The 23,346-nt window shown below is 45.6% G+C and overlaps 8 protein-coding genes across 8 annotated transcripts; 6 read left to right on the forward strand and 2 right to left on the reverse strand.

Annotated features, from left to right (window-relative positions):
- Window positions 1-416: 416 nt before the first annotated feature.
- On the forward strand, window positions 417-1,076 carry AOL_s00080g70 (uncharacterized protein; the record flags this gene model as incomplete). Its single annotated transcript, XM_011124445.1, has 1 exon — window positions 417-1,076. The coding sequence occupies one exon, from the start codon at window positions 417-419 to the stop codon at window positions 1,074-1,076; it is 660 nt and encodes a 219-aa protein (XP_011122747.1).
- A 637-nt stretch (window positions 1,077-1,713) lies between these two features.
- AOL_s00080g71 (uncharacterized protein) lies at window positions 1,714-3,075 on the forward strand (the record flags this gene model as incomplete). The annotated part of the gene is made up of 3 exons (XM_011124446.1): window positions 1,714-1,888; window positions 2,073-2,409; window positions 2,502-3,075. 3 exons carry the CDS (start codon window positions 1,714-1,716, stop codon window positions 3,073-3,075), a joined length of 1,086 nt encoding a protein of 361 aa, XP_011122748.1.
- Window positions 3,076-4,133: 1,058 nt separating this feature from the next.
- On the reverse strand, window positions 4,134-7,111 carry AOL_s00080g72 (uncharacterized protein; the record flags this gene model as incomplete). The annotated part of the gene is made up of 2 exons (XM_011124447.1): window positions 4,134-5,511; window positions 5,574-7,111. 2 exons carry the CDS (start codon window positions 7,109-7,111, stop codon window positions 4,134-4,136), a joined length of 2,916 nt encoding a protein of 971 aa, XP_011122749.1.
- A 3,464-nt stretch (window positions 7,112-10,575) lies between these two features.
- On the forward strand, window positions 10,576-11,079 carry AOL_s00080g73 (uncharacterized protein; the record flags this gene model as incomplete). The annotated part of the gene is made up of 1 exon (XM_011124448.1): window positions 10,576-11,079. One exon carries the CDS (start codon window positions 10,576-10,578, stop codon window positions 11,077-11,079), a length of 504 nt encoding a protein of 167 aa, XP_011122750.1.
- A 1,131-nt stretch (window positions 11,080-12,210) lies between these two features.
- On the forward strand, window positions 12,211-15,904 carry AOL_s00080g74 (uncharacterized protein; the record flags this gene model as incomplete). The annotated part of the gene is made up of 5 exons (XM_011124449.1): window positions 12,211-12,385; window positions 12,461-13,672; window positions 13,728-13,891; window positions 13,956-15,662; window positions 15,716-15,904. The coding sequence occupies 5 exons, from the start codon at window positions 12,211-12,213 to the stop codon at window positions 15,902-15,904; spliced, it is 3,447 nt and encodes a 1,148-aa protein (XP_011122751.1).
- A 306-nt stretch (window positions 15,905-16,210) lies between these two features.
- On the reverse strand, window positions 16,211-16,972 carry AOL_s00080g75 (uncharacterized protein; the record flags this gene model as incomplete). Its single annotated transcript, XM_011124450.1, has 1 exon — window positions 16,211-16,972. The coding sequence occupies one exon, from the start codon at window positions 16,970-16,972 to the stop codon at window positions 16,211-16,213; it is 762 nt and encodes a 253-aa protein (XP_011122752.1).
- Window positions 16,973-17,509: 537 nt separating this feature from the next.
- Window positions 17,510-18,609, forward strand: AOL_s00080g76 (uncharacterized protein; the record flags this gene model as incomplete). Its single annotated transcript, XM_011124451.1, has 2 exons — window positions 17,510-18,518; window positions 18,587-18,609. The coding sequence occupies 2 exons, from the start codon at window positions 17,510-17,512 to the stop codon at window positions 18,607-18,609; spliced, it is 1,032 nt and encodes a 343-aa protein (XP_011122753.1).
- A 2,275-nt stretch (window positions 18,610-20,884) lies between these two features.
- On the forward strand, window positions 20,885-22,811 carry AOL_s00080g77 (uncharacterized protein; the record flags this gene model as incomplete). The annotated part of the gene is made up of 7 exons (XM_011124452.1): window positions 20,885-20,990; window positions 21,047-21,146; window positions 21,210-21,249; window positions 21,309-21,435; window positions 21,504-22,205; window positions 22,267-22,426; window positions 22,496-22,811. 7 exons carry the CDS (start codon window positions 20,885-20,887, stop codon window positions 22,809-22,811), a joined length of 1,551 nt encoding a protein of 516 aa, XP_011122754.1.
- Window positions 22,812-23,346: the final 535 nt, after the last annotated feature.

A 23,346-nucleotide genomic window follows, 5' to 3' on the forward strand; every position in this document is an offset into this window, starting at 1 on the left:
CAAAAAACAAGTGGCCCAGCCCATCTTTTTTTCTAACTAAAAGTCAGCTTTACCGGAGGGAGCTTATTATAAGAAGATCGTAAGGTGGCAGAGACAAAAGGAAGGGTCTTCTGGTTGTTTTGTTCCCGTGTCTTTTGCTATTCTTCTTCTGGTAGCAATCATCTCTCCTTCGTTTCCCACCCCCCTTCGTTCGGTGCTTATATAGCAGTTTTACGCTCGTTTTATTTTTATTTTTCTTAACGCAAGGGACCTGTGGATTTTGAGGCTCGCTCGTCTTGCTTTAAACTAAAAGATAACAGGATAAAATATACTTTCAAATACTACCCCCTTGGAACGACTTTCTCTATTCTCCTTTTTTTTCCTTCCCTAACCCAATTTTTCAAGTTTACATCTGGGGAAAGTCTACTACCTGCAAAATGCATTTCATCGGAGCCGCTACTCTTCTCTCGCTCATTGCCGCAGTCTCGTCTGCTCCAGCTCCAGCACCGGTCCCACCCAGTCGATTCGCAACAGGCACCGCCTTCTGGCCGTCCTTCAAGATAGACGGCTTTGACCAAGCTGCCGTCACATACTACGGTTACTTCTACCTCGGTAAAGATACTTCCACCGTCGGTTGTGATCCTAAAATCGAGGCCGAAGATAAAGAAAAGGGTACAAAGAAATGTGACACCATGGGATCCTCACACTGGGTAATCTGGTACGCCGGCACAGCGATCCTCGACGTTTCGGTTCCAGGCGGTCAAATGCTCTACATCGACCCAAGCGGTGCGTTGAGATATACAGCTCCAGGGAAACCAACGCCCCCTCTTGATGCCGAAATCAGGGGTTTCAGGGTTAGACAGGATCCGACGGACAAGAAATTGTATTTCTATCATACTCGAGGATCATTTGTGGCTTGTCCTGAGGGTGCAGCGGGTTCGGGTGTTTATAAGCTCTTTGTGGATACTAAGGATAAGATGTTGGAGAGAGAGAAGAAATGTGTACCGGTTCCTGGATCTGGGAGACCTACTGGGATTAGTGGGGCTAATTGGTATAGTTATTTGACTGAACCTAAGAAACAGGGAAAGAGGAGCTAAATGATGGCTACGGCTTTTCGTGGAAGCATGGAAGTCGTATGTGTGTACTTAAGTATTTAAGTACGTACAAGCATCGCTATACATCTGGTAGCTCTATATATAGCTATACAGATAGCCATTCTGATGAGAAAGTACTCGGATGGAATTGAAGATATCCTAAAACCCACATCTTTGGGACTTTATGGAATTAACTACTTAAGTAGCTTTGAATGTTCAATGTAATTAGTTTTCATGATAACGAATTCAGTTCAGTCCAGAAGTCTATATATCTTTTATCCTTCAGATATTATTTAACTATGTGCAATATTAATAGAAAATATGAATTCGAATTGCAGTTAAGCTACTGGTTAATATTCTACTACTTTATAGCTATAGCTTATAATATGGGTAACACTGCAGTGCATTGAAGTTCCTCTCTCCTCAGTAGCATTGCATTGTAAATACGTACCCAGAGGTTCTAAGCTAATCTACGTCATAGAGCCCGAGCTGACGAGCTCTGACCGACTCCAGTGAAGCCGAGCTAAGGCAGCTACCCGCTTCCACGTGACTCACGCGTGTGTGTAACGCGTCCACTTTATAACACACCCAACACACTCTTCCTCCCACATGCACCCTCGACGACTCGACTCACAACATCATGACCCAAGATCCCACTCCCTCCGCCGCCCCAGGCCCCGTTTTCTCTGCCATATCATCTTCTACTCGTCACATCTATGACCTATTAAAATGCATAGGCTTCATGCCTATCGCGAGTGTCAGCATCTCCGCCGACAACATCCGCTTCTCGGTCGAGGATTCACATTCGATGCAGGGTATATACTTATTTACATATCCCGTTTTTGTCTTCCTTTTTCGTTTCTTCTAGTTCTGTGAAATAGTTGCTAATAATGTTTATGTATATCTCTGGATTCATGGGTGGGGTGGATACAGCTAATGTCTGTCTAACACCTGATCTCTTCTCCTCGTATAACTATACACCCTCAACAATACATCTAGAATCCGCAGGAGCTCCTCCTCCATCATCTGCTGAACAGTTCAACCTGGAATCTGAAGAAAACAATGTAAAATTCCAAATATCTTTATCGGCACTTCTAGAATGTCTACAAATCTTCGGTGCGGATGGGAGTAACAATAGCGGTGGTGGTGGGGGTGGTGGGGGTAATAACAACAACCGTCAAGGAGGAACCAGTATATCCGGTCGAGAGAATATACCCTTCGGAAGGCAACAAGGACCGTTCTTTGGGAATCCTAATCTATTTGAACAAAATGGTTTAAGATTACCCGGAACCTGTAGGTTTGTTTATCAAGGTGATGGATTTCCGTTGTCTATTATGTATGTCTGCATTCCCTTCCTTCTCCACAATTACCCTTGCTTTTTACTTAAAATCACTTAACTTTTTTTTTTTTTTTTTGATGGTAATGTAGATTAGAAGACTCCGGCGTGACCACAACTTGCCACCTAACAACCTTCATCCCCCAATCTTCCACCGACTTAATCCCTTTCAACCGCACAACCCTAACCCACAAAACAATCCTAAAATCCGCTTTCCTTCACGACGCCCTCCTAGAACTTGACCACCTCTCCCCCGAAACCCTAATCTACTCCGTCTCCCCGCACAAGCGTCCAAACTTCTCACTATCAGCAACCGGAATCCTCTCATCGGCAACCGTAGATTTTTCCTCAAACAACAAGTTCGTAATGGAAACTTTTTTGGTAAACGAAGGGTTCGTGGGGAGGTATAAATTCGGATTGGTAAGGAAAGCTATGAGGGCTATGGGGGTTGCGAGTAAAGTGAGTTTGAGGGGGGATGGTGAAGGTGTGCTTAGTATGCAATACCTTGTGGAAGTTGGAGAGAAAGGTGCGGCACCGACTTTTATTGATTTTAGGTTTTTGCCGTTGAATCATGAGGAGGATTATGAAGATGAGGAAGGGGGGGAGGGGTATAGTGGTATGGATGGTGCGGAGGAGGATGAGGATGGGGATGAGATGATGGAGTAGAGATTTATGTTGATGGATAGTGCACCCGAATCAAGCATACGTTTTGATCGATAAAATCTTTATTCTAGATTTTTGATATGAATCTACAAGTCTTATCACGAAGCATCTCGATTGAACCTCGAACGTATATTTTGATGGTTGGAGGAGTAGAGTATATTTTTAAAAACCATCCCTAGGACACCAAGGAGAAGAAAAACGCTTATCTCCAAAAATAAACAAGAAGAAAAATTGTTATTTTCAGAGTATAAAAAAAATCTCTCCGATATCCTAATACTATCCTAATACCTGTGGGGAAAGGGCATTACCTTGTCCTTCCCTCTCTCAATTTTCTTCCTCCACTTTCGGCTCTATACATGGCCAAATTAGTTGATCAAAGATTTACAAAAATATACAAATATGTTCGAAAGCCGGAGCAAATAAGAATAAAGACTTAGAAAAAAACAAGAAGAAAAACGAATTTGAGGCTATACATGATGGCTTTTTTTTGGGTTACTCGCCGTTCGCGCCTGAAGGAAGGTTGCAAGAAACATTTAAACAAGAATCAATATTGAACTCCGGGTAGAAAAAGGGAAACAAAAGACGTATTATACATGTATCGAAATGATGTGGCAAGAAATGGGCCATGTGCAAATCACAGGAAAGAAAGGTGAAAAATGTGAACACAAAAAAAACTGCAAACAAAACAAAGCCCCGAATTTGAAATTGGAAAACTACCATGTAACCTTAGCATGCAAGATCGCCCAAGAAATCAAAGCTTCTGATATCAAAAAAAAGCAAATTCCCAACAGTAACTATTTGAAGCAGATGCTGTGAAACGTCGAGGCTGTTGAAGATTTAGGGGGATTATATCGGATGATTGGATAGATATATGATGAGCATCCACAGAGGAAGCTATGTCGTCCCAATGTCGTTAATTATATTAGGTTGCATTTTTTGTAGAGAGAGGAGTATATACGGTGAAATTTTCATATGCGTCGTGAGGAGTAGAGAATAGCAACTGAAGCTCTTCTATCTTTCTTCTTTTTCTCTCACATCTTCTGCCACTAGATAGTCGATATCTAGCTGGGAGGCCAAGGATCGAAGAATCCGCCCCCTGAACCACCTCCCGATCCATCTGAAAAGAAGTTCTCGGAGCTCGATCCACCGCCTAGGAAATCTGGGAATCCGGGGAAGCCATTGACCCCTATGCCCTCGATCCCTATCGAGATTCCAAAACCAAGTTCACCCATCCCAAAAGCGCTCATATCCAACCCATTGCCTAGCCAGTTCTCCTCCAGTGGGGTGTTGTATAGATGGTTCATCCCTTCAAACCCTAAATTCCCAAAGTTGCTACCATCGATGTTCATCATGTTCGGATTTTGCTGCGCCGATTCGTCGGTCGTAGTTGCCACGTCGCTGAGCATGTGAAGAGGCGTGGGCGCATCTGCTAGAGTATCGCTAGGCGGCTGTGGAGTTTCCGCGCCGCCGCCGGTACTATGCGGCGTAGGTATATGCATTGAAGCCGGTATTTCGTTGAGCGAACGGTATGCTAGCGACGGTGTAACAGGTGTCGATGAGAAAGAGTTTCCTTCTTGTTTTCGGGATGTATCGGCCTTTGGACCCGGGCTCGGTGGGACCACTACTGATTGCCGCCGGGCACCTTTGCTTCCTACACGCTGTTGGTATTGGTACCAGTGGCTTAACATCGTAAGAATCATAAAGAACTTGGTGGCGGGTTTGCTCCTGTCGTCAGCAGAGGCTGCCTTTAGCAAAGCTAATAGCTTTTCAAAGTAATAATCAAGCTTGAGCTGTGGTTTGTCGATTACTTTGCCTAGTTCGGAGTTTGCAGCGGATGCGGAGAAGTATATTTTGATAAGGAGAACGATGGAATAGGCTACCCGAGCAAAAAATAAAACAGGGACGCAACGGAGTTCATCAACTGTGATATTTAGAAATCCGTCCAGAAGGCCATGAGCGGAGGAGAGGCAGCTAAAGAGGGCGTGAATGTGGGTCTGGGTTAATTGTGGCATAGAGCCAGGTTTGACACTATCCGGCTGGCGGATCAGCCTTTCTGTTAAAAAGGGCGGTCTAAAGTCTTCTGTCGAATGATCACCGTGTAGTGCAACCTCATGCATGAATAGAGATAAGGTGTAGCTGGCCAACCGTACGGTCTTGGTTTCACAATCCGGAGGCAGGTTCTTTTCCCACTCTTCTAGCTGTCGTTCAAACCCTTTCAGGGCAAATTGTATTCGAGTCTCCGCAAGGTTAACTTTGGCAACCGAGTCCTCGTAGCCAAAGGCGATTCCGACTTCTTCAGTTATTCTTTGAAGTTTGACCCATTGGCATATAATCCTATCGTGTAGTGTCGCTTCAGGCGATTTTTCAATAAATTCTACACACTCCCCCATATACGCTGAGTATCGTAGAAGGTTAGGCCGTCGTAAAGACATCGCAACGCTAGACAAAACAAATATGATTAGCAGATATTTCCCTTGCGCTGTCTTTTACAAAGTACTTACTTCGAACACATCCAATAGCATGTCAAATATGTCCGTCTGGACTCCAGAGTTCCAGGGTCCGGTAACCACGTTTTCTTCCAGCTCTGGAGCTCCTTAGGAATTCCCTTTTCTCCCGGACCCGAGCTCATTAATTGTTGGAGTCTGTTTAAACCATTACAATCATTTGAGATACCAGAACCGACTCCACTTAACCAAGGTATCCTCGGCCTCCCGCCCCTATGTGGCTTGTTTATTCCGCAATCGATTGCCATGACAGCCGCTATGTGCGTAAGTTGGTAGAATTTGAGTTCTTCGAATTGATCCGGTGGGTAATACCAGAGGGTCGCGATGTTGAGGACTTGGATGATCTCCAAACTTTTCTCGCCATTTATGATTACTCGATCTGCTATGCCACGTATTACTTCCTTGTTGAGCAGTCGATTCAGATCCGGGTCAAATATCGCCGAGGACGCTGCGAGGATGGCTAGGAAGAGGAAAGGTTTCTGTTTCCGGATATCCTGAGCGGTAGTTCCGGTTGGGAAAGTGACGGCAGGGAAATGGGGTGCGAGGTTGTCGTTATAGTGATTGAACATCCTACTCGCCAGTTCCATAGTAATAAGCTTCCTATCGACAACATCCATATCACCAGATCCCTGAGCTGGAGAAGTAATGGAGCTTGGATCAGTTTCTGGAGTTGGCATTCTATGTCGAGCGTGATGCTGCCGCGGAACCGCGAATTGGGGCCTTGGGGGAGCCGATGCAGATGTCAAATGTTCCATCCTCGCACCACCGAACATTGACGAAGAAGTAGCCTCGGTCGTCACGTCCTCCATATGATCGTGGGCGGAACTACTCCGCCGGCTGTCCCCTGCTGCTGCTGCTGCATCCTTGCTCATCAGTCTCTGGCGTTTAGGTTCAGACTCACGGTATTGATCAGAATCTCCCGCTGGAAAGCCGTGGGGAATGGATCCTGTGCGGATTTGGGAGTGTTTTCGGGATCGAGTGCCCTCTTCGTGGTCGGATAACTCGGTGTCGCTGTCTCCCGGGAACTCGTTAAGGGGCTCACGATCACTATCTCCTCGTCTTTTAGCGTTTAGTGTCGCTGTAAGTTTGTCGATTTTTCGTTCGAGTTCTGCCACTCTAGAGTCCGTTCGTTTCTGTCTCTTCCTCGTCGGAACAGTGAAGATACACTCTCGACGTGCCTTCGCACAGCGACGGCAACTCCCTTCTGGATTCGCGAGATCCGGCTCACATCTGACCTTTAAGGACCGACAGGACTCGCAAGCCCTCGTCCGCTTCTGATCTTGAGCCGATCCAGCAGCCGTATTGCCAACGTTCAGCGAATTCGAACCGCCCTGCTGGCTATCCGGTGTCGCGTTGGCACTGTGAAGGGCCTCAGGAGAAACACCAGACCCAGAAGGTCTATATGGCGTCGAAAAACTCGCCATGGACCTTGCTGTGCTCGCGGAACTCGGGCTCACGATATTCGCGGCCATGGCACCTAAGCGTGGATCCATCTGCGAGTTGTTCTCGTCATCAACCGGACTAAACAACATCATCGGATCCTCATCGGTCTCATTCTTGTCAAAAAAGTATGCACGCCCACCGCCCCGGACTGTTCCAGGAGGGTCCTGAGATCGTAAGATCCCAGAACCCTTACCGTTATTCCCGCGTCCGGCCGTGGTGACGGACTTTCCTTGGAAAGATGTCTTAGGACTATTCGGTCGGAGACGTTTGTATCACACCGACCGACAAGACCTTAAATCTGAAATGGAAAAAGAGAGTCGGGGTAGTAGTAGACCCGTGAAAGACTGACTACCTAGGAAAGCAATGGTACCAGTATGCGACCCAGGCCTGATAGATGGTGATTATGTCAGCATATAAGCATTTTTGTGCATGAGGTAGAAAATAAGCTTGCTTGGAGATAGTGTTTTAGGACAACCACTCTAGTAAAGTTAAGACACGAGACAGGCAAGCAATCTGCCCCCCCCAAAAATAAAATAAACAAAAAAAAAAGTATTTACGAAAAAAAAAAATAATAATACGAAAAGTATGTAGAAGGGGAAGAAGGATTCGGAGTTTTTGCTTAATAAGTCGGCCCGAAGTGCGAGGTCCGGCCAATATAAATGTCCGTTTTGAGGGAATCCCAGGAGGGAAAGGACAGAATTTTTATCATATGAGATAATAATATTGGGAACTCACCAGGCCAGGAAAAAAAAAATTAGATAAAAAGCAGAAATGGACCAGAGAACCAGTGTAAAAGTATGATTCACATTTGCATAGACCTTGCTGCGCAGGAACAGGATATAATCGGACTTTGTGACGACTAAATCCCCGACGCCCGTTGTATGCACCCGAATCCGTAGGCCAATTTTACAGATCGTTTCTAAGCCTCTGTGTTCCGGAACCCAAACGAGCTGGGCTGTTCCAACTGGTCGCCTATTTAATGGGCAGGTATCTTTTCGGTTCAGGATAGATTTGAAGGGGGCGGATTCGATTCCTAGATTTGGAGATTTATCGAAAAACTGCAGTGCGGATTTGCTTCGCGTATGAAATACTGTTGGAGGATCTGATCAAGAGAAGGTAGCATTCGATGCAATCAGAAAAAAAAATACAAATAAGAAAAAAATAAAAATATAATATATAAAATAAAATAAAATAAAATAAGAACAAGGGAAATAAGAAGAAGAAGATCGAGAATTAGGACCGAATGGTGAGGTTTCGAGGGTACTATACTGGATGAAACGAATGGGCAAACTGGGGGCACAGTGTGCAGTGCAATGCAATTGCGGAGCGCCCTTGCTTTTCTTCTTCTGCTTCGGCGGACGATACAAATCGGATTATGGATGTATATGCATTCAGTCCCGGGAGGGCTCCGCGACGTCAACAGGATCTGGACCGACTGGTTGATTGATTGATTCGATTGATTCGATTCGATTGATTTGATTCGATTGATGGAAAAGTTGGTTAACCAAGCAAGAGCAAAGCTGCGATGCGAGCTCCAACAGACATCAAAAAAAGTTGGATTCTGGTTCTGGTTCCGGTTCTGGTTCTGGTTCTGGTTTTGACTCAGCGCTAACAAGGGACTAATGCAGCATAGCAGCAAATGCTTCCTTTTTCCACTCAAATGCTGGCCGGGATATAAGCTTCGTTGCTTTAGGTCATAAGCCGCTTCCCTCTTCGGAAAACGATATTAATTATCTACAATGCAGTGCAGTGTAGCGCAGTTCCATACAAGTTGCAAGGGACAAGGCGACCTCGAGTGCAAAGGGGTCAGATTACAATTATGGCGAAGTCCCGAAGGATGCTAAAGGGGGGCGTGCGTATGACTTTGGCTGTGTTGCGTATGTAATCCACGCACGCAGGGAAGGTCTAGATGAAGCAGATAACTGTAATGCGCGGCCTGACTAGCATACTAACGGTTGACGGTTGACGGATGATTATCGAGATAGCATGGAGCATTAATTATTAACATGCATGCTGGTCATCGTCAACGGTAACTATAGTAATAGTACTATCCCACGCGAGCTATTGTTCATCCAGATCTCCTTTCATCAAATAAATGTCGGAGCCGAATACCACCGTCCTCTCGCGGTTACGCAGCTTCTCGAAAGGAAGTATATCAACTGACTCGTCAAAAAATACATACCGTCGAACTGCAGCTGGTATTCGTCACAGCGGACGAGGCTGCTATAACATCAAATTTACCTCTATACAATACGGTACATCTCCCTTCCCCCCGGTACATACAATGCATATATGATGAGGCATCTCCAATATTAATCACACCAGAAACACTTACGTGCGGATTATTAAGATACTAACTAGGCATACTTCTGAGCACTCGGATCGACAGTATACCGGTAGGAACTCGAAAGAGGACACGGTTTTACGCACAATGCACTCATGCATGGCTTACCCTTAAGCTTTGACTGAAAATCAAAGTGGTCCGGGTTTGAAGGTGGTCTATGGACGAGAAAGATTCGATGACGACTTCAATTCGTCCGTTCTCTTCGTGCACCGTATACTTTTGGCGGACTGCCTAGCACTCAACCGGCCGGATGGCTTACAAATGAATGCAGGCCTGAGCAGCAGGGACCAGCATTGTTGGTTTCTCAGTGCGGCACTTCGCATCCAGAAACAAATTGAATGCTCCGTACTCCGTGCTTCTGACTAAGGCAATAAGACAAGCCCTTTTTTTGATATATGGAAGCTTCAGGAAACAAGACAAAGAACTAGAGCAGGGAGGAGTTAGAGGAGTACTTGTTAACACCGGTTCATGCCACGGATAGGTTCCTGCTTCACGTTATCAAGTACGGAACCTACCGCCGTCTGCAGGACACATTTAATGCAATCCCATTCATCCCAGGCGCTCATGTGCCCAATATATCCCCCATCTTGCTCGCCAAACCCGGTCCCCTTGAAAGCAGAATACACCGTAACAGCAAGTTAAACGGGAAATGCACCGACGGTAGGCGAAATTGGGGTGGCTTGTCCCCATGTTGGTTGCTTACATGAGGAAAGGGACAATGCCCGTGTCCCTTAAGACTTTTTCGGCCGGAAGAAGGAGAACAAAGTAACTCCGAGTGCTCCGAGCAATATTACCCAAGTTGATAAGTCACTAGTCTGTGGATCTGCGCAAGTGCTAGCAGCTGCAGCGGTGGCCCGGACTAGCGTTGGTGAAGCCCCTGTTTTATTGGGCGAGAACTGCCTCATGGCGCCTGGCATGCCGAGGCATGCTCTGAAGCTCCGTAAGCTTGTTTTGATGTCGGCTGTCCGTGGACTGCGGGGCTTTGGAGGGGCAGAGCTTGAAGATGTGTTGCGGTGATGTTGAAACTTCTGTCAAAAGCGAAGGACGCACTGTGCGGTGTAGTCTCGAGAGGGCCTGAAACGTACATTACTTCCCTACTTCTTACGTGCGTATAAACTACGACGTCGTCCGAAGACTGGTGATAATAGACCAACCACCATCGCTCGCGCAGCAGGAGACAGCCACGGGACTGTCATACTGAATTCAAAAAAGATGTCGTCAGCAATCAATGCTACGACCATCCAGGAGATCATGAACGCGTCAACTGCTTCGAAACCCCTCCAACCTAGCGATATGCCTTATCCAATCTTCACCAAATCTTCGCAAAAGGAAATCGACTCCATCCTTACAACAGCCACCGTTCTTGGCTTCTCAGACAAAATCCTCATTACAATCACCCAATCAGGCCGGTTATCTCAATGGTTCCAGGTACCGCTGGACGCCGCCCACCCTGCCTTCCTGGAAGCAAAGTCCACAGCCGACGATGATGGTCTGCTACCACTTACACATCTTACACCAAAGTGTTTGCTAGGCGCAAGCACTCCTGAAAGGCAGGCACAAGGTCAATTATACGCTGTACAATTGGCGAGTCTGCTGGCAATGAGAAATATCAGGGAGACTCGAACCGTCTTAGTTGGACTAGGGCTCGACCGGGCGGAGCATACGAGCGATACCTTCCTGGAAACTCTAGAGCTTGTCGGTAGTTGTCTGCCGTAGTAATCTATTACTAAGAAATCAATCACATCTACTTCAAACCAGCTGCAGATACTTTCGTCGTACAAGCCTGTGACAAGCCTTGCGGTAGATCACAGGTTCAATTTCGCGGGGAACTGTTATTCGATAAACCGGAATCGCTAGGATAAAGCCACATAGTCTGTGACTAATCTACGGAGTCGCCGAAGGAGGCTGTGAGCCGTTTAATTTGAATCTTAATATCATAAACCTTCGATTAATCCAATGGAAATGGGAAACGGGAAACCGAACACGAAGGAGAAAACAAAGGACAGAACTGTCAAAGTGTCCGGCCAAGAAAGTTCGGAAGGCATTCGATCCGTATCTTAATATACATCATCAACGTCATCAGCGTTTTGTAAAATTAAATTTCAATTATGGAGCCCACGAGGCCTGCCGAAATGACCGAGAGACTAGACAGTTTTCGGTCGCTTCGGATGGTCCGCAGTATGACCCACTTTTGTTTCCTCAATCATAATCTCATGACACAGCCTCTGGTGCTGACTGTTCTTTGTATTCTATCGAGGAGACCCGAGACATGAGTTTGCTGCTATGACCGAGTGGTTAAGGTGTGAGACTTGAATTGACTGGTCTTCCAGTTGTAGATATCTCATGGGTTCGCCCGCAGAGGTTCGATCCCTCTTGGCAGCGTCGACGTTTGTCATTCTTTTTGTAATTTTTGCTTACCAAAGGCTTGAAGCTACTGAAAGCACATTTTTGTAATCTAGAATTCACTGGTAAGATAACCAGCAGTTGTATTATTTTTAGATGTGAAACCAAGTGCAATTACGGGCCAGACCGTTTCGCGTCGAGGAGATTAGCCTGAAGAATCGATTCATTTATCGATCCTACCGAATTATCCTATTATGCGTTGCTGTGTTGAGTCTTTACTCCGCGTTTGTCTTTTTAGTAGCTTCCACTTTAGCCAGTAATGTAAGTCACATGATCTCCCATCCGATGAGTCGCGAAACACGTCTAGCAACTGGCGCCGCAGCTGCACTTTAAACCCCGCCATGATATCTCTAGATCCTCTTTTCAGTCTCATCATTCGTCAGATAACTTGTGGACACTGACAATTCGAGGGGTTTCGATCCCTCCGGTATCGAAAAATCTGCTATGCCTCGGTCGAAGTATTCACAGATAACGGTTGTTCCTGGAACAGACTCTGAGGACAATGACCTCGACGATATCAAATATCTTGCGCCAAAGCGGCAGGAGAAAGAAAAGACCTTTAAGGCAGAGAAAGGTGTCGAAAAGAAGAGTGTTTCCAAGTTGGAACATGCAATCGAAGGTACATTGTATAAAATTGTCCAATCAATGACTGCATTGAATCAAGTATTAACGTTTTTAATATATATATTTACAGCCGCAGTAGACAGCGATGAGACTGATTCTGGAAATGATACCAGTGATCTGGATAACATCAAATCTACATCTCCAAAGAAGAAATCAAATCCAAGACCTAAAATTGCTCCTAAGAAAGATCCTTCAGTTATCGATCTATTATCTTCTCCAGAGCCAATAGCAAAAAAGCCAATTCTACCAACCAAAAAACAACGTCCGTTATCAACATCTACACCGCGCAAAAAACGTAAACCCAGTAGCCCAGTGCAGCCTTCTTCATCCTCCTCGGAAGATGATTTTCGTCCCTTTCCCCGGAAACGTGCTCGGGAGGGTGTAGCTTTCCCAAAGGGAGCCCGTCCAAGAGTTGAACGAGGCCGTGAAAAAGTCGTAATGACAGATGACGAAGATGACGACCCTTACCAACGCTACAAGGCATCCAAAAAAAGAAAGCCTGGTACCCGTGGCCGTCCTAGGAAAGATAGTGCAATCACACCTCGAAAGCCCTATGCATCTTCGTCAACTCCACGACCCCGTCGCACCAATACCCAGCTTAGAGATCTGGCTATTGACCGCGAAAATGGGTTCAAATCCGACGAAGATACAACGCTTGATTGTCCACTTCATCTACTTCTAAAAAAACAAACTCTCGAGAAGGATCAAAAAGAGAAATCCAAACCGTTGGAATCAATATATAGGTTCCCACCCGATTCCAATATATTCTCAGATGATGAAGATGTATTAGAAGATTTGGAGGAAAAGCCACAGTTTCCTGGTGCAAGCCCCTGCCGTGCGTATGAAGACATTGTACTCGAGAGATCTCGCGGTGTGATACCGGCGTCTATTGCTCGATGGCTTCGGGATTACCAAATCGAGGGTGTACGGTTCATGCATAATGCTTTCATCCTTAATACAGGTGTAATCCTCGGCGACGACATGGGCCTCGGGAAAACAGTGCAAGTTATCGCATTTCTTACCGCTGCGTTTGGAAAAACCGGGGATGCGAGGGATTCACGCCGTATGAGGCGTATGAGAGACCGGCGACCAGATGAGTGGTATCCAAAGGTACTAATCGTGTGTCCGGGGACTTTGATATCGAATTGGATAAGAGAGCTGGAGACATGGGGTTGGTGGCAGGTTTATGCATATCATGGAGCTAAGGGGGCGAAAGAGGATGCATTGAGGGCTGCTAGGACAGGGTACCTGGAGATCCTGATCACTACATACGATACATATCGTGGGTTTCATCGATTAGTAGCGTTGGGAATTATTAGTGCTAACTACGGGAATAGGGCGGGATCAAGCGAAGATCAACATGATAGAATGGGATGTAGTCATCGCAGATGAATGCCAGAAGGTTAAAGAACGGACCTCTGGAATTACAGAAGCTATGAATGTCGTCAACAGCCTCTGCAGAGTCGGTTTGACAGGGACAGCCATTATGAATCATTATGGCGTAGGTACCATATCCTATGACCGCGCCTTTCGATATACCAGAAAGTAACATCCTGGACATTTAGGAGCTCTGGAACCTCCTCAACTGGATCCGTCCCGGCGAAGTCGGTACCTATAGCGACTGGAAAAACGATATTGAAAACCCTTTGAAGATTGGACAAGCTCATGGTTCTACAAACGCCGAGCTGGCACGTGCCCGCAGTACAGCTAACGACCTCGTCAAAAATCTACTGCCACGGATGTTCCTGCGCAGGATGAAATCACTTATCGCGCACCAACTACCCAAGAAAACGGATCGCGTGGTATTCTGTAAACTGGGTGCTTTGCAACAAGAAGTTTACGAGAATTACCTCGAGAGCGAAATCGTGGGGCTGGTAAAATATTCCACTGACAAATGTGATTGTGGGTCGCATAAAACGAGAGGTAAATGTTGTTATAGGAAGCTTGAAGATGGGACCACAGTTTCTCAGGCGGTATTTCCATGTATCACCAACATGAAACTGTTGTGCAACCACCTCGCAAACTGGATTCCTCGTGATGGAGAGTCCCTGGAAAAACAGGAGAAGGATATCGAGAAGTTACAAATCGGACTTCCCGGTAACTGGGAGAAATATTACAGGAGACAGCACTTCGAAAACGTCATGGACCCCGAATTTTGTGGGAAATGGCAGGTTTTACAGAAACTCCTTGCATTCTGGAAGGAGAACGAAGAAGCTGCCAAAGTTCTTATCTTTTCAGGGAGCAAGAAGCTTTTGAAAATGCTATACATGCTACTGAATAATACGCATTATAATATCTGCTATTTGGACGGAGAGATGTCTTTGGAAGATCGAACCGCCGCAGTGGAAAATTTCAATACCGATCCGAGTTACTTTGCCTTTTTGATCTCTACGAGGGCGGGAGGAGTTGGTCTCAATATTGTGTCAGCAAATAAAGTCGTTGTATTTGATCCGTCCTGGAATCCATCGCATGATTTGCAAGCGCAGGATAGAGCTTACCGTATTGGTCAGCGTAGGGATGTGGAAGTATTCCGACTGGTTTGTGCAGGAACAATCGAAGAGATGGTATATGCGCGACAGATATATAAGCAACAACAAGCGAACATTGGGTATGAAGCTTCTTTTGAACGAAGGTATTTTAAAGGAGTGATGAAGGACGCGAGTCGGAGGGGGGAGTTATTCGGGTTGAAGAATCTATTTACTTTCCACCAAGAGAACGTGGTTCTGCAGGAGATCGTGAACCAAACCAATGTGGCGGAGAGTAAGACTGGTATTGCGATTTTGAATATGCCGGATATCAGTGGCGATGGGCCGGATGAAAGTACAGTTTTTGGAGAGGAAGGAAGAGGAGATGAAGTAGATGATATCATTGGTCAGATTCAAGCGATGGTATCTGATGATGCTAATAATCCTGCTACGACGGGGGCGAATAAGAAGATGAAATTAGATCCCGTATCTGCGATTCTTGTGTCCGCGGGAGTGGAGTATACGCACGACAATACGGAGGTAATAGGGACGTCGAAGCTTGAGGAGAATATCTCTAGAAAAGCGGTAGAGGTGAATGAAGATCCGACTATGAGGGCCATGACGGCTTTTCAGAATGATGTTATGAATGATGGGAGGTTCAAGGTTGGTGGGGTTCCAGGGGAAGTTAGGGTCAGGCAGTTTAATGAATTAAGGAGAGCTTTTGGGTATGAGAAAAAGGAAGAAGGGAGATTTGCATTGGAGGTTGAAGGGTGGAGGCCCGAGAAGCGGGCGGGAGCACTGGAGAAGGTTGGTTTTTTGACCCATGATCATTTATGATAGTGATGTTAACTATTCAGCAGTTTTACAGGTCAAGACGGACGGTTCTGGCAGCTAGAGGGGAGTTAACGGAGAGAGATGAGGTGCCAGAGGTCCGCCAGGAAGTCATTACTGTAGACGATACAGAAGAGGAGGAAGAGGAGGAAGATGAAGATGAGGTTGAAGACGAAGGGGTAGAAGACGAAGACGAAGACGATGAAGAGCTTCGGTAATCTATCTGTTTTTTACAAATCCTTTTTCTCAGGTTTTATATTGGCGTTTTCGGTTTTAATCTCGGGATTGATACCATGTTGGGTTTATAGATGGAGCTTCAATGATGTATGTAGTTTATGAAGTATATTATCCTGTCGAATGAGATGAAAGCACTATAAAGGGGTATCATATAGGGAACGCTAAAAACGATGACATAGAAATTGCAAGCTATTCTGGTGGTCAAAATCCAACATGTATACCAGTCTGAAGGGCCGAATGGGGCTTGTCACACGGTGGAGACTAGTATACCAGAGCGAGGGCCGAAATTATAGAGAGCATGGCGCCCAATAACTCGTTTCTCCTTCCTGCTCGTCGACCCATAGATAAGCCTCAGCCATCAAGTCGTCCACCACGGCCTGTGCTCTCGGCGCAATCCATCCCAGATTATCCACCAGCACTCCAATAGTCACAAATCCGAGTACCTGAATAACTTCCAATACCTTCGCTTGATCTCTGTTCAGCTCCTTGGGTACGCTTCTTATCATATTCGTTTTCCCTATCTTTATGACCTCGAAGCCCGACCCAAGAGGTTTTAAACACTCAACCGAACGTATAATATCATCCTCAGATATTTGTAACCCCGTCCCACCACCTCCCGTAGATTGATCTTTCTTCAGAAGTGTAGATTGAACTTCACTAACAGATATCAACCCCCCATTCTTCGACCGAGTATCACGACAAACTTCAACGATTTTTACAGCAAGTTCGAAGTAAAAATCGTTGACTTGGGTACCCAGTAGTTCGGACCATATGCTTCCACCTTTTTCCTTCGGACGGTTTGAAGATGCTGCTAGGGGGTCGATACCGATGGTTGTACACATGCGAGCAAATTCGGAACGGAATTTGGGGTTTTGACGGATTTCGGAGGAGTATTGGGTGCTAAAAGTGGAGAGGGCGGCTTGGAAGACGGAAAGTTGGGTGGTTAGTTCGGATTGGTGGGTGCGGCGGAGGGTAGCGCCGTGGGTAGAGCGGGTTTGGGAGTCTTGTGCACGCCGGTCGAGGGCGGCGAGACCGACACGGCGCCGCATTTTTGGGAGGAGGTTATTTTGGAGATGAGATGGTTGAAGCTTGAAGGATTGGCTGTGGGGAGGTTAGCTGGTGATGCATGGTGATGGCACGGTGGCTAGTGGAGATGTGGCTTGCTGTGCCACAAGATATCGTGTTGCATTTTGAGTCTGTGCCACAATTCAACGCAAGTTAATACCAATGAGGGTACTGGATTGGCCTAGGTTTTGTTTCGCAGGGCTAGTCTAGCGGCTTCAAGGCCTTAAAGGCGCGCGCTTAGAGCGCACAGCAGCAAATACCAAGACGAGAGAGAGGGAGAAAGAGGGAGGGCGAGTCTCGTAAATCAGTATTCAGAGAGGCTTTAGTTCAAGACGAAGAAGGTGTATAAAGAGGAGTGAGAAGGAGGGTAAAGATGAATATCCTCTTCAAACTCTATACTATAGTACATACCACAGCTTTCCTTTCAATTGCCAAAGATATCCCTTGCGACTTATATAAAAATATATCACACAATCTATAATATTTCCTTCAATACTATATTCATCAATATATATTAAACTATGTCTAAGAAATTGCCTCAAAAGGAACTTACAAGAGATGATTTCTTGGTCGGTTGGATCTGCCCTCTGAGTACTGATCTAGCAGCTGCACTCGCAGTACTCGACGAGGTGATGCTTGATTTACCTTTTCCAAAAATTAGAGGAGACTCAAACCACTACCATTATGGCCGGATACACCACCATTATATTGTAATTGCGTGTCTGCCGGCTGGAGCCCCTGGCACCGCATCAGCCAGCTGGGTATCTGCGAACATGATACGGAGCTTTCCAAACCTAGCAAGAGGCATTGGAATGATTGTGGGAGTGGGAGGTGCCGCACCTAATCTACGGAAGGGACGCGACATTCGACTTGGTGACATTGTTGTCAGCAAGCCAGAGGGGCGCACTAACGGTCTCATTCAATATGACTATGGCACGGCGACCGAAGGTGGTGGTTTCGTGATGGAAAGTCATTTGGTTGCGCCGTCAACGGTTCTTCTATCCGCTGTAGATTTCGTCGGAGTCAGGGATCCAGAAGCTTTTGCAAGGGGTATCCGAGAGAAGGCTCAGCGAATTGGAAGTCGGGAGGCTAGGTTCAAGCACCCCCAAAGTCCGGACAATCTCTTTGAGGCCACCCATCTTCACGTTCAGCCAAAAGCCGGCCCTAATCATCTCCCAAATTCCGATTCTGGTACTTGCGCCCAATGTGATCTTACCAAAAGAGTCAAGCGCCCTGAAAGAAAGAGCGATGTCCCACACATACACAAAGGGATCATAGCGTCGGGAAATCAGACCATGAAGGACGCCGTGAAAAGAGATAAAATCAGCGCTGAAACTGGGGCCTTGTGTTTTGAAAGGGAGGCTGGAAGCATCAAGGATGATTTCCGTTGTTTGGTTGTTCGGGGCATTAGCAACTATGCAGATGGCCATAGTAATAAGAGCTGGGTAGCCTATGCCGCTCTTGTCGCAGCACTATTTGCGAAGGAGATTCTCCTAGTGGTTCCCAAGATTGAACCCCCAAAATGGCCGGGTAAGTTCTAAATCTCGAATATGTTGAAACTGAAAGCTTTATTCTGACTTAATATGTGAAATTTATAGCCCCCGAGACCCGTGAACAGTAGTAGTCACTTCGTTGGTCCTAGTAGCCCCAAGACACGGTTCTAGTTCCGAGGTGCACCGGTAGATGCATTGGTTTTAGAGAGATACCTTGTGTATTAGTTATCATGTAATTGTGTCTGTATTTCAATGGCTGGTTGCCAACTTAAAATATCTACTAGAGGAATAGGATATGGAGTTAGTGATGAGTTGAAGACGCTTAATTTGTCAAGATTTAAATTAATTTGGAGCTATTTATTTTGGGGTATATATGTAGTCTCGGGACGGGAGGCTCTCATCGATCGTTTTATGCATTTTCAAGTACCTCACAAGATTAAAATCTCTTAAATGTAATTTTTCATATTCAATTTATGGTTTATATTAGTCTCGGGGCTAGACGCTCGCATCCTTATCATGATTGATAGACGAAGGGCTAATAAGATTTGCGAATATGACCCACGCTTATGCTCCTCAGTGTTCGGTGGCCGGTGGCTCTGGCTCCGAGACTATATTTAAAGTATTAAATTCTAAAACTAATATTTGATTCAAAGTGTGGACCGCGTCTGCAATACGAGACTATATTTGATTAAGGATGGGATATACACCACCCAAAGCTCTGCTGTATCAATTGTATAGGTTGAACAAGGAGAGTCTTTTAGTCTAGATTAGCAAATCCTTGAACATTTTATTATCGAAGCTTCGAAGTCGATGTGATAGGTCTTCTAGAGCTAGATCATGATATCACAGGCGGCAAAACACGTGACTGCAAATTGAATCCAGCCTACCTGTTGCTACGCTAGCCAGAAATAATTTAGTTGTGAGAAGAAGCACGGATTCGAAGCCGGGCTATCGAAGATGTTAGGGAAGAAATTTCAAAAGACTACCGAGTTAAAGAACAGTCGCCGAAAAGTGAAGATTTTTTTTTCTTCCGTCGAACAGAGCTCTTTTTCCTTTCTAAGGTGAGCATTCTTATAGCCGTATCCCGCTAGCCATAGACCTAATGAGATTTTACAACGTCGTACACCAACGACGGTTAAAATAGTATAGCGGCGGAATCGTCCGGTTTGAATCAAAGCCATGGGAAATATTTATATTCTAACTCCATCCAGATGGACACGAGACCAGGAGGAAATCCATTTCTTCTTTTGTGCATGGAGCTATAAAATTTTCTGATGCACTCCGCATTTTCAAAATTTTGCGACCTGCTAGATTAATATCAGCCGATTGGACTGACCAGCATCCACCCCGGCAATTCTTAAAGGATCTCTGATCGAGAGGCAAATGTGAGATAGGTACATACCCCTCGACTACAGTACATAGTACGTACATGCTTGTACTATGTATGCAGCAACTACTGTACGGCCAGACGGTGGGGGTACAACCACCTATCATTTTTGACCGCAATCCTGGTCGCGGGAGTGGAGACTGCATGCACCCTCGAGCCTCTATGCTTCGCTTAGGCCAATTAAGCCGGCACGCCACAGATAGCGAACAAAAGATACGAACGATGTATCGATAACATCAAGAGATTGAAAGATTGGAGATATCTCTTGTGGGGCTGTATCTGGGAGTACAGTATACACTGGACCGAGTAGATGTATCCATCGGGAGAGTTCAGAGGCCGTAGTCGTTCATGTTGCATTGTGAGAGGGAATGTGATCCCGCGCCATGGCTTCGGAACGTTACTATTTTGACTGATGCTGTCATTGGCCATGCACGAACCAGCCCCTCACATCGTTCGTCTGCGAGGAACTCTGCTGCCGTTATATCGATCCGGGATGGTTGCATGTTGACTTAAGTTGCAGGCCAGACCAGGCCAGTCGGGCAACGTTAACGTTCAAGATCCTTCTTCCCGATTTCAGAATGGGCTGGACACAGTAAGTTTCTGGATGGATTCGATGGATGGTTTATTTCTATGCCGTCCCCGACACCCTTTGAAGCTCCTGCCGTGTCGTTTTTCCTTTCCCTTCTTCTCTCCCCTCCTCGCCTCTGCTTGAGTTTCTCCTCCTCTGCACCCACCCTTAAAATTCGATTCTCCCCGTTTTCCTATTCTTCATCGTTATTTTTCTTCATCTCTGTTTCCGTTAGCCGAGCGGGAGCGTGCAGCAGATGTAATCGTAATTACTATCGACAATCATCGCCAGCAAGGGAATAGCAGTGTTCATCAATCTAGTCTCATTCGCTGTTACGTAAAGCCGTCTGTTGCCATTTAAAGCCTCCAAAACAACACCAAAATTTGAGCTTTCCATCTGCATCAATTCTCTCCGCCATCACCACACATACACAAAACAAAAGTCAGCAATGACTATCGGCGCCTTCGAAGTTTCGAAAACCCGGCGCAAGTGGCAGGTCGCCCTTGCTACTATATACTGTCTTTTAAGTGCTGGTGTCGTCTTTGGATATGCTGGTAAGTTGATGACATTCTGGTGTCCACGTGACCAGGAGTACTGACGTAGATAATAGCTATTAAGCCGGTTTTAATCGCGGAGGGCGTATATCGGGATAGATGTACGGATGATGAAATAGATCGGGATGTGAGGGTGTGCTTTGGGCAAGAATTACAGTGCGTACTCTCCAAAGGTGTCAATTGATTGAAAACGGTGCAGAGAAGCTAATACTGGGGTAGTTTGAACTTCATGTTCACCTGTGCAGCTGTTGCAACAAATGTTAGTTCTTCACGATTGATTATTCTAGATTATCGGGGCTAATTATGGTATTCAAATAGGTCTGCGCTTTGCCCGTCGGTACAATTCTCGATAAATACGGTCCTAGGATTAGTGGCATGCTCGGTGCTGTTTTCTTTGCTGCCGGATGCCTACTGTTCGCTTTTGCCTGGGAACTCCCGTTTGATGGTGGGTGTTCTTTCTGACTAGTAGATACAATTTAATTTGTATGATTATGCTAATAGCCTGGGAAACAGCTTATATTCCTGCATACCTTTTTCTCGCCCTCGGTGGCCCGTTCGTCTTCATTTCGTCTTTCCAGCTCTCTAACACGTTTCCTACGAGCTCTGGCTTAATATTGTCCCTCCTCACCGGTGCTTTCGATGCATCCTCTGCCATATTCCTTATATACCGCCTCATTTATTTCGCCAGTGGCGAAACATTCTGGCCTAAGAAGTTTTTCCTAGTCTATCTCATCGTTCCAGTTTTCACCTTCCTCTCCCAGGTTTTCGTTATGCCTCGGGAATCTTACAAGACCGTAGGCGAATTGGTACACATGGTTGAAGAAGACCAATATCATTCTTCGGACGAAGAGCTTCCCGCCGAAGTCCGTCACTCAGTACAAGAAGAACGTCGCGCCTCTGTAGCCAGCGAAATAGATCTTCTCCTCGGACCCAAAGGCGGCGAACGTCATCAGAAGCGTGAGACTGCAAAGAAGCATATTTCGGGTGTGTGGGGAGCTCTACATGGCAAAACCGCACGCGAGCAGATTACCAGTTGGTGGTTTGTGCTGATCACGGCGTTTACGGTTATTCAAATGACAAGGATCAATTATTTTGTGGCAACTATAAGGCCGCAGTATACGTATTTGCTGGGAAGTTATGAGGACGCTGTGGAGATCAACAATTTCTTCGATATCGCACTACCGATGGGAGGATTAGTCGCTGTTCCATTTATTGGTAAGTATTAAGCTCGATAGTCGCTATAGGGCTGCAAATGCTAAAGTGAAGGGTTTATCAGGCGCTTTACTCGACCGAACTAGCACAACATTCATTATTGGATTGTTGGTAACAGCCGCAACCGTAATTGGTATCTTGGGTATTCTCCCATATAAATGGGCTGCATATCTGAATGTTATCCTGTTCGTGGTGTACCGTCCGTTATATTACACTACTGTATCGTAAGTATTTTATTTCTCTAGAAAAGCATTCAAAAACGGGGTTCCTAACTTATCTTATTTCAAATACAGGGACTACGCTGCCAAAGTCTTTGGCTTCGTCACTTTCGGTAAAGTGTATGGTACAATTATCTGTCTGGCTGGCCTCTTCAACTTCGTACAATCAGGGCTCGATGCTCTGACATACACGGTATTTGGGAAGAATCCTGTACCTGTTAATGTTATACTTCAAGTTTCTGCGATGTTAGTTGGAACAGCGTTGGTGGCATATATCAATTTCCAGTCAAAGAAAATGAAGCGGGATGAATTAGTCAGGGAGGCAGAGAGTGCAGAGGAAACAGCGATGCCTGTACACCTGGGTTTTGGAGAGAGCAGTTATACGCAGTAGATATAGAAGAGACGAAGGTTTTTCCTGGTGGTTGTAATGATCATGATACACGATTGCATGGGAGAGGGGCTAAAAGGCCACTTTATTACGGTTGCATTCTTGTAAGTAATTTTTCTTCTACTTTTTTATATCTCTCTTTGAAATGGACTCTAGGAGGTAAAATTGATAGCCTTCCTGGGTTCATCTTTCTCTGAAAATCGGTAGCGGGTTTTCAATTTGTTATATCTTTGGCTCTATGGGTCTGCATCTCTTCATTTCTCTGATACATGGCGGAGCTGTGAAGACATCAGTATAAATTCAGATAGATACTCTGGAAGTGATAAGTCCGTAATTAAGGATTGGGAGGATTTTTAAGAATAAAAATGATCATATAGACTTAGGTATAGAAGATATTCGGTGATAAAAGTAGAATAGTCATGGCTATAGTCATGGCTATAGCTTAGCTACCTAAGTACTTAAGTAGGTATTTAAGTACCTACTGAGATACAGCAGAAGGTCAACATGATCAGCCTTCTTTTTCAACATCAAGCAAGTT

The sequence above is a fragment of the Orbilia oligospora genome (assembly GCF_000225545.1).
Source record: "Orbilia oligospora ATCC 24927 unplaced genomic scaffold scaffold00080, whole genome shotgun sequence".
Taxonomy (NCBI): Eukaryota; Fungi; Ascomycota; class Orbiliomycetes; order Orbiliales; family Orbiliaceae; genus Orbilia; species Orbilia oligospora.